The sequence below is a fragment of the Terrapene carolina genome, unplaced genomic scaffold, assembly GCF_002925995.2.
Source record: "Terrapene carolina triunguis isolate 2854851 unplaced genomic scaffold, T_m_triunguis-2.0 Scaffold633, whole genome shotgun sequence".
In the NCBI taxonomy this organism is placed as follows: Eukaryota; Metazoa; Chordata; order Testudines; family Emydidae; genus Terrapene; species Terrapene triunguis.
The window spans coordinates 652235-666177 of NW_020664984.1; the positions used below are offsets into that span (position 1 = coordinate 652235).

The window sequence follows — 13943 nt, forward strand, 5'->3', positions numbered from 1 at the left end:
GGAGAAAACTCGGGGGGGGGGGGGACGGTAGATAGGCCAAAGGACAACACTCTGTATTGAAAATGTGTTGAACCGAGGGTAAAACGAAGAAAACGCCTGTGGGCTGGGTGAATAGTCACATGAAAATAGGAGTCCTGTAGGTCAAGGGCTGAAAACCAATCACCCTGCTCCAGCGCTGGGATTATGGTGGTGAGGATAACCATTTTGAACTTTTGCTTTTTCATAAATTTGTTTAGCCGCCTGAGGTCAAGGATTGGTCGCCATCCCTCGGTTTTCTTTTCTGTTAAGAACTAATGGGAATAGAAACCTTTCCCTCCGTGTTGTTTGGGCACGATTTACACTGCCCCCAGTTGGAGGAGATGTTGTACTTCTTGGAGGAGCAGTTGCTCGTGAGAGGGGTCCCTGAAGAGGGACAGGGAGGGTGGGTGGGTGGGAGGCGGGGAAAGGAACGGGATAGAATAGCCAACTGTGACAACCTCTAAAGCCCACTTCTCTGTGGAAATATTTCGCCATTGATGGGAGAATGGGCGTAGGCCGTGACCAAAAATAGGGGCAGGCAGCGTAAGCACTGAAGTGGGAATATTGTTTTCTATACCATCGACCAAGACTTCAAATTTGCTTATTGGTCGGAGGGGGTTGAGACGCTGCCGAGGAATTGGGACGGTGGCGTTGGTATCTGGGTCTCTGGCGTTGCTGCTGCTCATGAGATCTATGGAATTGCTGGGTGTATGTGGGGTAGCGTGGTCGCTGGTAAGGCTGGTATCTATATTGTCGCCTTCTGGTCATAGGGGTTTGAATTCCTAGAGACAGGAGAGTTACCCTGGAGTCCTTCATGGAGTGGAGTATGTCATTCATAGTGGAGGCAAATAGTTTGTCACTGTCGAAGGGGAGATCCTCAATGGTACTCTGGACCTCCCGGGGAAAGGAAGAGGACAAGAGCCGTGACCCTCGGCGCATCACAACTGCTGTTGCAGTGGACCGTGGCACAGTATTGGCCACATCAAGGGCAGCTTGAAAAGCAGCGCAGGAGAGGATTTGTCCCTCGGAAACTATGGCTGTAAACTGTTGTTTCTTTTCTTATGGAATGTGATCAATAAAGTCCATGAATTTATTGCAATTTTTGTGGTCGTATTTTCCAAGAATGGCTGTATAATTAGCAATGCAAAATTGCAACATGGAAGAAGCATATACCTTACCTCCGAGCAGATCTAATCGCTTACTGTCCTTGTCGAAAGGGGTAGAGCGGGGAAACTGGTGTTTGTTCTTTTGGTTATCTGCATCTACTATCAGCGAGTTTGGCGCTGGGTGAGTAAAAAGGAATTCCGAGCCCATGGAAGGAATAAAGTACTTCCGGTTCGCTCGCTTACAGGTAGGCAGGCTTGCAGCTGGAGTTTGCCAAATGGCCTTGGCAGGTTCTAAAAGGGCTGCATTGATAGGTAATGCAATTCTAGAAGAAGAAGAGGGCTGCAGGATGTCGGTTAGCTCATGCTGCTGTTCAGGAACTTCCTCCAGGTTAATTCGTAGCTCATTGGCAACTCTTTTAAAGAAGTCTTGAAATTTTGAGAAGTTGTCCGAAGATGTCAGGGGAGGAGGAAGCAATGCTTCATCAGGCGGAACAAATGGTTCTACCGGGTTAGAGGCAGGCCGTGCTTGCTTTTGCGGTTGTGACAGGGCTGCCTGGTGTCTGGAGTCAGTGGCAGGGTCGTCAGCTGGTGGTACTGAGCAGGTCTCACGCCTGGCTGCAGTGGTATAACAAGTGTGGTCCCAAGTATAAGGAGCCCATGGAGCCCAATATTGCCACTGTGGTGGGAAGCGCATGGGTGGTGCCATCCAGGGGTTCATGCACCATGGGGCAGGACCCTCCGAGTAGGACAAGGTAACTTTTCTATGATCTCTCTTGATTGGGGTCTGTGGACGGGAGATCTGATAAGGTGAAAATTCTCCCTGCAGCCAAGATTCCTCAACACTGGAGGAAAGCTGTGCGGATCTTGCCTGAGTGTCTGGAGAGAAGTACGTGTTAAGTAGGGGTGACTGCAAGATACCTGACACCAGCAGATCCCTTGACTGTGTGAACTGCGGTGCCGTAGTGCCTCTGTGAGGGGAGGGCTGCGCAAGAGGAATTTGTTGTGAGGAGGGATTCCTCTGCACCGGTGTCCTGAGCGTTCTGTCACTGTTGGCTAGCTCAAAGGCTGACGGTGCCAGGAGAGTGAGAGGAGCCTGCAGGGGGTCAGGCAGGCTAGTATGCATCGGCACCGCTTCCATTGCGGTGCCGAACGGTGCCATATGAGAGGCAAGCAACTGAAAGCCTGAAGTCTCGACACCGGAGGATAGCGCGACCACCGCAGCTGGAGGAGCCCGGCGCATCAAAGGTACTCAGCTTGGGGAGCACTGGAAGGGAAGCAGTACCCGGCGAAGTCTTGTCCCTGCGAATACCCTTTGCGGGTGAGAGAGACCGGTTTTTTTTTTGAAGTTTTCTTTTGTCTCTTTGAAGCGGGGGAGCTGTGGTGTACAGCAGAGTCGGAGCCCAGGTCTGAGGCTGGTCCGAGAGATTTTTGCGGCAGGAGTAGTTTTAACTGCAGCTCCCTGTCTTTGCGTGCCCTGGATTTCAACTTGCTGCAGTGGGCACATTTTTGGGGGATGTGGGACTCCCCCGAACATTTAATACATTTAGAGTGGCTATCTGAAAGAGGGATGGCATCATTACAGTTAGAGCAGTGCTTAAAACCTGGAGAGCCTGGCACGTCAGAAGCAGCTGCACTGACAGAAACAAAAAAGTGTTTGGGGTTTTTTTTGTTTTTTGTTTTGTTTTAAAGAGAAGAGAAGGGGAAAGGAGCATCTAACTATTACTGGTAAGCTAAACTAAGAAGGAAAGGAGTTGAACAAAGGAGAAAAGAAATTCTCTAACGAGTCTGCTGAGCGCTGTCTCAGGCCAGGGACGGTAGAGAAGGAACTGAGGAGAACAGTCGGGCACGTGTACTATTAAAGCACACTCAGTGCGTGAGGCAGGCTCTGCACGTGCGCAACCGGTACGAGTACTGCTGTCAAAATCTCCGAGCGAAGGCACAGGGACGCACCAACACCTGGAGTGGAGAGCCCACAGGGACAACTCTCGAAGAAGAAAAGCTATTACCTCATTTACCTTTTGTCTCTCATATCCTGGGACCAGCATGGTTACAACAACATATGTGATATATAATTTATGCACATATACATAAATTAAAGTAGTTAATCCATCTTTCGTATTGGGGGATGTGAAAAATCACCTTAGTTTTGCAATCCTAGTGGTTTATGCCATCTCCAGCGCCACTCCATGGAATTAGTTTCTTTACGTGCAGTTGGAACCCCTTTACATTATAAACTGATATCAACAGCATGTTAACAACAACAGCTAAACAATTCAGTCTGAAGTTATTCTGTGCAGCCACAGAAGAAAATAAAGATATACTGTATTTATTGCAATGAATCACCCTTCCTCTGAACCAAGGACACGTGCAGGTCTGAAATGTCCTGCTTTGCACCATCCATCTCTCTCTCTCTCATGTCTCCTGCTAACTATACTACTTCAATCTCAACTCCAGAAAGTGTTTATTAACATTGTAAGACTTCACTGTACTTTACATCCAGCAGTGGATATGACCATTAATAAAAAGCACATCCCTCTCTCTTTGAATTGTGTCATTCTGTTCTGTGCTGACTTTAACTCTTAAGAGTGTAAGCTCTGGGCCATTTACCATTTGCACAGCAGGGTGTACATTTAAGACATTAATAAAAATAAGATTTATATACAGAACCTTGTTGTAGTCGTATAAAATTGAATCATTATTACGGTTCAGTATTTACTGTCCTAAGACAGAAAATCAAACATATCCAAAATATTCTTTATGAAGCACCTTTCAGACTAGTAAAATACTCTGAAGGTGGCCAGCAAAAAGGATAGTACCAAATTCCAGTAACTTAAACAACATGCATCCATCAGAAAGGTTAAGAGGGCATTCAGAATGGTACCACATTAAACAAATAAACAAACCTTAACCATGACCTTATTTTTAGACATTGATCTCTGTTGTGGCTGGCCAGCTCCTGCTTTGGTGTGATGCCCCAGCATGCAATGAGCCATTACACCAAAACTTGGAATATGTTGAAGTATGGAGACATGAGCCCAGTTTGCAATTTTAGTGTATATCCGAAGGGACTGTTTACTATACAGTGTATGCAGTATTGTTGTAACAGTGTTGGTCTCAGAATGGGTCCACATCCTGAAAGAAATCTTTCCTGGACCCACTCTTCTGGCCTTCAGACAACTCCCCATCATCATCATCAGAAGCAAGCTCCTCACAGACGAGAGACACATCAACTCAAAGTGGCACCTGACCCTGCGAGAACAACAGATGCAAAACATACCTCCCCTGCTATGATGATCAACACCCTCCAGAACTCACCTTTCAAGATCAATGGGTCCTACATATGCCTATCACAACATGTGGTGTACTTCATCCAGTGCACTAAATGCCCCAATAACAACTAACTGGGTGAAACCAATCACCGTGCTCTCAAATGAACTCTCACAGAAAAATGATAAAAGATAAATTCCATATCCCCTGTGGGTGAACACTTTTCACAGAGCAATCATAGAATATCAGGGTTGGAAGGGACCTCAGGAGGTCATCTAGTCCAACCCCCTGCTCAAAGCAGGACCACTCCCCAACTAAATCATCCCAGCCAGGGCTTTGTCAAGCCGGGCCTTAAAAACCTCTAAGGAAGGAGATTCCACCACCTCCCTAGGGAACCCATTCCAGTGCTTCACCACCCTCCTAGTGAAAAAGGTTTTCCTAATATCCAACCTAAACCTCCCCCACTGCAACTTGAAACCATGATTCCTTGTTCTGTCATCTGGTACCACTGAGAACAGTCTAGATCCATCCTCTTTGGAAACCCCTTTCAGGTAGTTGAAAGCAGCTATCAAATCCCCCCTCATTCTTCTCTTCTGCAGACTAAACAATCCCAGTTCCCTCAGCCTCTCGTCGTAAGTCATGTGCTCCAGCCCCCTAATCATTTTTGTTGCTCTCCGCTGGACTCTTTCCAATTTTTCCACATCCTTCTTGTAGTGTGGGGCCCAAAACTGGACACAGTAGTCCAGATGAGGCCTCACCAATGCTGAATAGAGGGGAATGATCATGTCCCTCGATCTGCTGGCAATGCTCCTACTTATACAGTCCAAAATGCTGTTAGCCTTCTTGGCAACAGGGGCAAACTGTTGACTCATATCCAGCTTCTTGCCCACTGTAACCCCTAGGTCCTTTTTTGCAGAACTGCTGCCTAGCCACGCGGTCCCTAGTCTGTAGCAGTGCATGGGATTCTTCTGTGCTAAGTGCAGGACTCTGCACTTGTCCTTGTTAAACATCAACAGATTTCTTTTGGCCCAAGATATTGAACAAAACCAGCACTAGGACTGACTCTTGGGGCACTCCGCTTGATACCGGCTGCCAACTAGACATCGAGCCGTTGATCACTACCCGTTGAGCCCGATGATCTAGCCAGCTTTCTATCCACCTTATAGTCCATTCATCCAGCCCATACTACTTTAACTTGCTGGCAAGAATACCGTGGGAGACTGTCATTCTATATCTGATCTCTCTGTCCTCATCCTCAAAGGAAACCAGCACAAAACCTTCAAAAGACAAGCCTGGGACGTTAAATTCATAACTTTGCTAGACACTAAAAATCATGGACTGAACTGAGACACTGGATTTATCGTTTATTACAACAATCTATAATCCACTAAACATCCGCTCAACTCCCCCGCCCGCCCATGATTGGAGAAGTGTTAACAAGCCACTTCACCTTGAATGGTCCCTTGAAATGTGTGTTAATTACTTATGCTAAACAATCTGTTCCAACTTGTATTTAGCTGTGACACTGGGTACATTTCCCAGACCTGAGGAAGAGCTCTGTGTAAACTCGAAAGCTTCTCTCTCTCACCAACAGAAGTTGGTCCAGTGAAAGCTATTACCTCACCCACTTTGTCTCTATTATACGATGGATTATTCCCTGAATCTAGTGTTCTCTGAAGACTGATTTATAGGGTGGGGGTGTTAAGGAAGTGATAAGCTGAGCCAGTTTTGATAAGAAAGTCTGGGACTTCAGTGTTGTGACATCAATTGAAGGTCACAAGCAGCAATTTCTAGTTTTTATTAAGTCACAATGTAAGAACTAAATATATGGATTCTAGAACACTGATATAAAAGTGATAAATTGTCAGTCAGAGATACGTTTATTAAGAGAATTTATGGAGCACTTCTGTGGTATAAATATATTTTTAAATCATGTCACAGTACATTATATATAATTGCAATCTCCTTGTTATACATCACTAGATGCCATGACCCAGAAAAACACCCTCTCTCCACTGAATATAATGTAGTCAACATGTACCGTGTCACAATGAACTCAGACTAGTCTCTAGAGCATATTGGTCCACTCCATAAAACCACCAGGCAATCTCGGCTAAAGAGAAAGATCACTAGTATTGGAATGGTAAGAGTGCTGCACAGAGTAAAAGGGAGGTGCATTAACATAGATGTGTCTAGGGAACTGTGCATGATGTATTGGAATAACAGAGACTTGGTGGGATAACTCACATGACTGGAGTATTGTCATGGATGGATATAAACTGTTCAGGAAGGACAGGCAGGGAAGAAAAGGTGGGGGAGTTGCATTGTATGTAAGAGAGCAGTATGACTGCTCAGAGCTCCAGTATGAAACTACAGAAAAACCTGAGAGTCTCTGGATTAAGTTTAGAAGTGTGAGTAACAAGGGTGATGTCGTGGTGGGAGTCTGCTATAGACCACCAGACCAGGGGGATGAGATGGATGAGGCTTTCTTCCGGCAACTAACAGAAGTTACTAGATCGCAGGCCCTGGTTCTCATGGGAGACTTTAATCACCCTGATATCTGCTAGGAGAGCAATACAGCGGTGCATAGACAATCCAGAAAGTTTTTGGAAAGTGTAGGGGACAATTTCCTGGTGCAAGTGCTGGAGGAACCAACTAGGGGCAGAGCTCTTCTTGACCTTCTGCTCACAAACAGGGAAGAATTCGTAGGGGAAGCAAAAGTGGATGGGAACCTGGGAGGCAGTGACCATGAGATGGTCGAGTTCAGGATCCTGACACAAGGAAGAAAGGAGAGCAGCAGAATACGGACCCTGGACTTCAGAAAAGCAGACTTTGACTCCCTCAGGGAACTGATGGGCAGGATCCCCTGAGAGAATAACATAAGGGGGAAAGGAGGCCAGGAGAGCTGGCTGTATTTTAAAGAATCCTTATTGAGGTTGCAGGAACAAACCATCCCGATGTGTAGAAAGAATAGTAAATATGGTAGGTGACCAGCTTGGCTTAACAGTGAAATCCTTGCTGATCTTAAACACAAAAAAGAAGCTTACAAGAAGTGGAAGATTAGATAAATGACCAGGGAGGAGTATAAAAATATTGCTCAGGCATGCAGGAGTGAAATAAGGAAGGCCAAATCACACTTGGAGTTGCAGCTAGCAAGAGATGTTAAGAGTAACAAGAAGGGTTTCTTCAGGTATGTTAGCAACAACAAGAAGGTCAAGGAAAGCGTGGGCCCCTTACTGAATGAGGGAGGCAACCTAGTGAAAGAGGATGTGGAAAAAGCTAATGTACTCAATGCTTTTTTTGCCCCTGTCTTCACGAACAAGGTCAGCTCCCAGACAGCTGTACTGGGCAGCACAGCATGGGGAGGAGGTGACCAGCCCTCTGTGGAGAAAGAAGTGGTTCAGGACTATTTAGAAAAACTGGACGAGCACAAATCCATGGGGCCGGATGCGCTGCATCCGAGGGTGCTAAAGGAGTTGGCAGATGTGATTGCAGAGCCTTTAGCCATTATCTTTGAAAACTCATGGCAATCGGGGGAGGTCATGGATGACTGGAAAAAGGCTAATGTAGTGCCCATCTTTAAAAAAGGGAAGAAGGAGGATCCGGGGAACTACAGGCCAGTCAGCCTCACCTCAGTCCCTGGAAAAATCATGGAGCAGGTTCTCAAAGAATCAATTCTGAAGCACTTAGGAGGAGAGGAAAGTGATCAGGAACAGTCAGCATGGATTCACCAAGGGAAAGTCATGCCTGACTAACCTAATTGCCTTCTATGACGAGATAACTGGCTCTGTGGATGAGGGGAAAGCAGTGGACGTGTTATTCCTTGACTTTAGCAAATATTTTGATATGGTCTCCCACAGTACTCTTGCCAGCAAGTTAAAGAAGTATGGGCTGGAAGAATGGACTATAAGGTGGTTAGAAAGCTGGCTAGATCATCGGGCTCAACGGGTAGTGATCAATGGCTCCATGTCTAGTTGGCAGCCGGTATCAAGCTGAGTGCCCCAAGGTTCGATCCTGGTGCCGGTTTTGTTCAATATCTTCATTAATGATGACTGCACCCTCAGAAAGTTTGCAGATGACAATAAACTGGGAGGAGTGGTAGATACGCTGGAGGGTAGGGATAGGATACAGAGGGACCTAGACAAATTAGAGGATTGGGCCAAAAGAAATCTGATGAGGTTCAACAAGGACAAGTGCAAAGTCCTGCACTTAGGATGGAAGAATCCCATGCACTGCTACAGACTAGGAACCGAATGGTTAGGCAGCAGTTCTGCACAAAAGGACACAGGGGTTACAGTGGACGAGAAGCTGGATATGAGTCGACAGCGTGCCCTTATTGCCAAGAAGGCTAATGGCATTTTGGGCTGTATAAGTAGGGGCATTGCCAGCAGATCAAGGGACATGATCATTCCCCTCTATTCGACATTGGTGAGGCCTCATCTGGACTACTGTGTCCAGTTTTGGGCCCTACATTACAAGAAGGATGTGGAAAAATTGGAAAGAGTCCAGCGGAGGACAACAAAAACGATTAGGGGGCTGGAGCACATGACTTATGAGGAGAGACTGAGGGAACTGAGATTGTTTAGTCTGCAGAAGAGAAGAATGAGGGGGGATTTGATAGCTGCTTTCAACTACCTGAAAGGAGGTTTGAAAGAGGATGGATCTAAACTGTTCTCAGTGGTACCAGATGACAGAACAAGGAGTAATGGTCTCAAGCTGCAGTGGTGGAGGTTTAGATTGGATATTAGGAAAACCTTTTTCACTAGGAGGGTGGTGAAACACTCGAATGGGTTACCTAGGGAGGTGGTGGAATCTCCTTCCTTAGACGTTTTTAAGGTCAGGCTTGACAAAGCCCTGGCTGGGATGATTTAGTTGGGGAGTGGTCCTACTTTGAGCAGGGGGTTGGACTACATGACCTCCTGAGGTCCCTTCCAACCCTAATCTTCTATGATTCTATCTTTTACTCTAGCTGTCTCTAAGTCACAACTTAACTGCATAACGAATTCTGAGTATTAATCTTTAGTACATTAACATTAGCCAACCTGCCAGCTAAATGAATACTTAAGAATCTACTGTCTAGTCTCCAGAGGGTTAAGAAGTCATTTTTTCAAAGTCCTCCCAAATCCTACAACCAAAGCTATAACACGGACAGTGATTCCTTATTAAACTTGTCAAACATGCTTTGCAAATCCCACTGTGAATTCTGAAAGCTCTTGTGTTTATAATATACACCAGGGCTAAACACCAGAATTCAAAGACGTTATCATTGGAACACTTTCAGTATGCCCACCAGAATCTCTCTGTTCTGTCTTCAGGGATTGAGGCAAGGCCTTTCTAGTCATATTTATTTATTTGGGACCATTTTTCCTCCCTTTTTAACAGACTTTCTTTTTCGTTTTTATGTACTGAGTGTGCACGTTGGGGTAGAAAGCAGAGCAGAGGTTGATCTGTTGAAGTGTGGCTAAGTTGGGTCACTGCAGCCTAGTTTAAATGTTATATATATTCTGTACAGCATCCATATACAGAGATGCATACTGTAGAAAATATATAAATATAATAGAATCATATAAATGTAGGGCTAGGAAGGGACCTTGAGAAGTCATCTAGTCCATGCCCCCTGATGCTGAGGCAGGACCAAGTAAACCTAGATCATCCCTGACAGATATTTGTTTAACTCGTTCTTAAAAACCTTCAATGACAGGGGTTCCACAACCTCCCTTGGTAACCTATTCCAGTATTTAACTATCCTTATAAAGTTTTTCTTAATATCTGACCTAAATCTCCCTTGCTGCAAACTAAGCTGATTACATGGAGAACAACTGATCACCACATTCTTTACAACTGTCCTTAACATATTTGACGACTTAACAGGTTCCCTCTCAGTCTTCTCTAGACTAAACATGCTCTATTTTTTTAAAAATCCTTCCTCATATGTCAGGTTTTCTAAACCTTCTATCATTTTTGTTGCTCTCCTCTGAACTCTCTCCAATTTATCCACATCTTTCCTAAAATGTGGTGCCCAGAACTGGAACACTGCTCCAGTGCTGAGTAGAGCAAAACAGTTAGCTCTTGTGTCTTACATACAAACTCCTGTTAATATACCCATCTTTTTTGCAACTGCATCACACTGTTGATTCATATTCAATTTGTGATCCGTAGTACCCCAGATCCTTTTCTGCAGTACTACGATCAGTCAGTTATTCCTCATGTTGTAGCTGGACATCTGATTTTTCCTTTCTAAGTGGTAGTACTTTGCACTTGTCTTTACTGGATTTTATCTTGTTATTTTCAGACTAATTCTCTTATTTGTCAAGGTCATTTTGAATTCAAATCCTGTCCTCCAAAACGCTTGGTGTCATCTGCAAATTTTATAAGCATACTCTCCACTCCATTATCTAAGACATTAATGGAAATATTGAACAGTACTAGACCCAAGACAGACTCATGAAGGACCCCACTAGATCTAACGTTCCAGTTTGACCATGAATCACTGATAATTACTCTGAAAAATAGTTTTTCAACCAGTTCTGCACTCACTTTATAGTGATTTCATCTAGAATAAATGAATTTGACCCAGAGTAAGAGATCCTGAATATCCTAGTCTAACTTGTTTGCCTGGAATGCTCTTTTCCTTGGTGACCTATAGAAGGCCGGCTTATGAGACAGAACACCTACCGTTTTGTAAAGCTGTGCTTTCAGCCGATATGAAGTATATTCAGATTTTCTTTTCTCTTCCTCTCGCCTCTTCTGCACCTCAGGCAGCTGTTCATAGATTCTTAGTGTAAATACAAAGACAAAAAAAGTTACTTGGGAATAAAGGACCTTGTTAGTGAAAAAAGCATCCTGCTTTTTATCTTCATGTTCTCTTAAAGGCTTCTGGCCAAATATAGCAGAGAAAGATTATCTTTTGGGGTTGCTGGTGTCATGGAGGCCAAACGTGGAATACATGATCACAGCCAGCCATGGTACTGGAAATTTCCACATCCCACAATGCCATTCATTGAAGTATCACCCCCTAAAAGAGTATTTTGGGGAGTAATGTCAATGATATGGCAGCACTCTCCAAAAAGTGCAACTTTCAGGATCACCAGCAGGGAATGGTACCACCAGTGGATGGGCATGTTGGATCCCAAATACCAAGTTTATCTGTAAATGGTAGATATTTGTGTGGTGAGAAAACACTTGAAATGGGTCAAATTTGGCAGAATCATCTGTGATATCCAAAGATCTAGGGCCAGATTTTGCCCTCTCCTCCTGTTGAGCCTCCTCCAGGCAGGACCCAGGAATAATGGGAAGCCTTGAATGCAGGAAGCATAAGGACAAGGACCCCTGCAAGGCCAGTGCTGCTGTTGCCAGTTCTGTACAGGGGTCAGGAACTTAGTCTCCCTTCTACACACTGGCTAGGCACAGAAGGCAACAGACACTGTACCCTCTTCCTAGGGTGGCACAGCTGTGCTCAGCCCACATTCCCCAAAGCTCTGAGTCTTGTGTCTGCTTTAAGACTGGAAACTGCTAATTTCATGAAAATGGCTGCCAAGTTCATGGAGGACTGCATGCCTCCAATAATAAAAAAAACAATTGGAGCAGAGACCCTACCATATTCTGAATGGTCAGCCTTGTATAATACTTAAACAAGAGAAACTGTACCTTGCTTCTTTTCTCACACAGATTTGAGATCGAGTGAATACAGTAGAAACTTTCTACACACACTGTGTTGTACCTACAATATATTATTTTAAGAGATTTATTGCTTTGCTCTTTTATGCAACAGATTTAATCAGATCACGGCCTACAGTGCCAGAGGGAATTGGAAACAGATTTTCTTTTAAACACATTTATTCCTTCAACTGGTACTCATTTGAAATGGCTTCAGTGGATTCTGTTTTGAGGATGAGGGATACATAGATCAAATGTAGCTGAGAGTAAGAGGGTGCATCTCCCATGGAAGCCTCTGTGCTAATTTCAGCAAGGACATAAGATGGTCAGAAAACAGGGGCAAGTGGCAAAGTTGTGTAACTTGCACCAATTTGACATTTAGCAGGTCTGTAAAATACATCACAGGGTATGGAAGTGAGGGAGGTTAGCAGGAAAAGAAATGGCACGGTACTAGATAAAGCAGACTCTCCCTACTTTAAATTACCCTTCCGCCACCCCCAACGGTCCCAGGGAATGAATTTGACCAATGCTGAACCTGATTCCTATGCAATATCCTAAAGCTCAGACTAGGATAAACCACACACATTTGTAGAGAGTCCAGACTACCCACAAACATGTCAGTTAACATGTTTGAATTAGTAATCAGTTACCTTGAGTTAAACTGCAGAGTAGATATACCCTATGAAGCTGATTCTTGTGGGAGTAGGCATATGCAAATTAAAATAGGACACTTAAAGAAAGAACTCCATTATAAAAATAAGAACATGGCCACTACAGTATTAACAGTTCCTCTAACATAGAGCTCTTTGCTACTACCTTCTCACAGACATACCTTCTCTTTTGTCCCTGTTTTCCTACTCTGTTTGTGGCTGCTCCCAGAAGCCCAACATTTCTAAAAACTTCACTAGCAGCATTACCTCTATAGAGAAGACAAAATGAATAACATTTGGATTCTTAGTTTTATTTCTACTAAGACTTAAACTGAAGGAGTTAGGCGGTACTTGGATCAATACACTGGTCTTTCACCTCTGAAGTCACAGGTATAGAATTACATCAGTTCATAAGTGAAAAGGTTACTGATGATTTCATTCTCTGGGTGGATGCTTCATCCACTTCATCAGGAAGGGTGGCCTGAAGTGGTTAGTGCGTTAGCCTACTACTTGGGGAGATCTGGGTTTGATTCTCTACTCTGACACAAACTTCCTGTGTGACCTTGGGCAAGTCACTTGGCTTCTCTGTGCCTCAGTTCATCATCTAGAAAATGGGGCTAATAGCGCCAACCTACTTCACAGGGCTGTTGTGAGGATAAATACATTAAATATTGTGAAGCACTTTGAGTATTACTAATCAAAAGTGGTGTACAACAGAAAGGTACTATTATCATGGATGGGATTTTCAAAAGCTTTCAGCACAAGCCAAACCCTGCTTCCACTGAAGTCAAAGGTAAGACTTCCATATGATTTCAGTGGAAGTAGAACTAGGCTGATGCTGAGCACTTTTGAAAGTCCCACCCCATAAAACCATGGCCCAATCTGGCTTGTAACAGCACAACTAGCTGTTTTTGCTGAGGAGAGGTCCAAAACCATAGAGGAGTGTGTTGCAGGTCAGAGCTGAGGTGCAATGGCTCAGCCGCATAAAGAGATTGCAGAGCACTCGCCAGCAACACTGCCTTACCTCTGGCCAATGTGCTCAGTTCCCCACTGCGCACGGAAACATTCACCCAGAGACAAAACTGCCACATCTGCCATGTATTTTCAGGAAGAGAAAAGCATTCGCCTACTAAGACCCACTGCCTAGATTTTGTATTTATCTTATCATTCTATAATAACATATATTCCATCTGAGAGAGCTTTTCTGTGCAAAACAATCAGTTCAAGGCATATTTGTTAGAGTTAT

General features: G+C 44.4%; 1 protein-coding gene across 2 annotated transcripts in view; it reads right to left on the reverse strand.

Moving 5' to 3' along the window:
* ALMS1 (ALMS1 centrosome and basal body associated protein) overlaps positions 1–13943 on the reverse strand; it is a 95674-nt gene that overhangs the window by 5907 nt on the left and 75824 nt on the right. Inside the window, exons 16-17 of one of the 2 annotated variants that reach the window (XM_029913435.1) lie at positions 12880–12966; positions 11067–11166 (exon numbers count right to left, since the gene is read on the reverse strand). In XM_029913435.1, the coding sequence (XP_029769295.1) occupies positions 11067–11166; positions 12880–12966 (187 nt within the window). The remainder of the gene's footprint in view (positions 1–11066; positions 11167–12879; positions 12967–13943) is intronic. The other variant, XM_029913434.1, reaches the window with a different exon arrangement.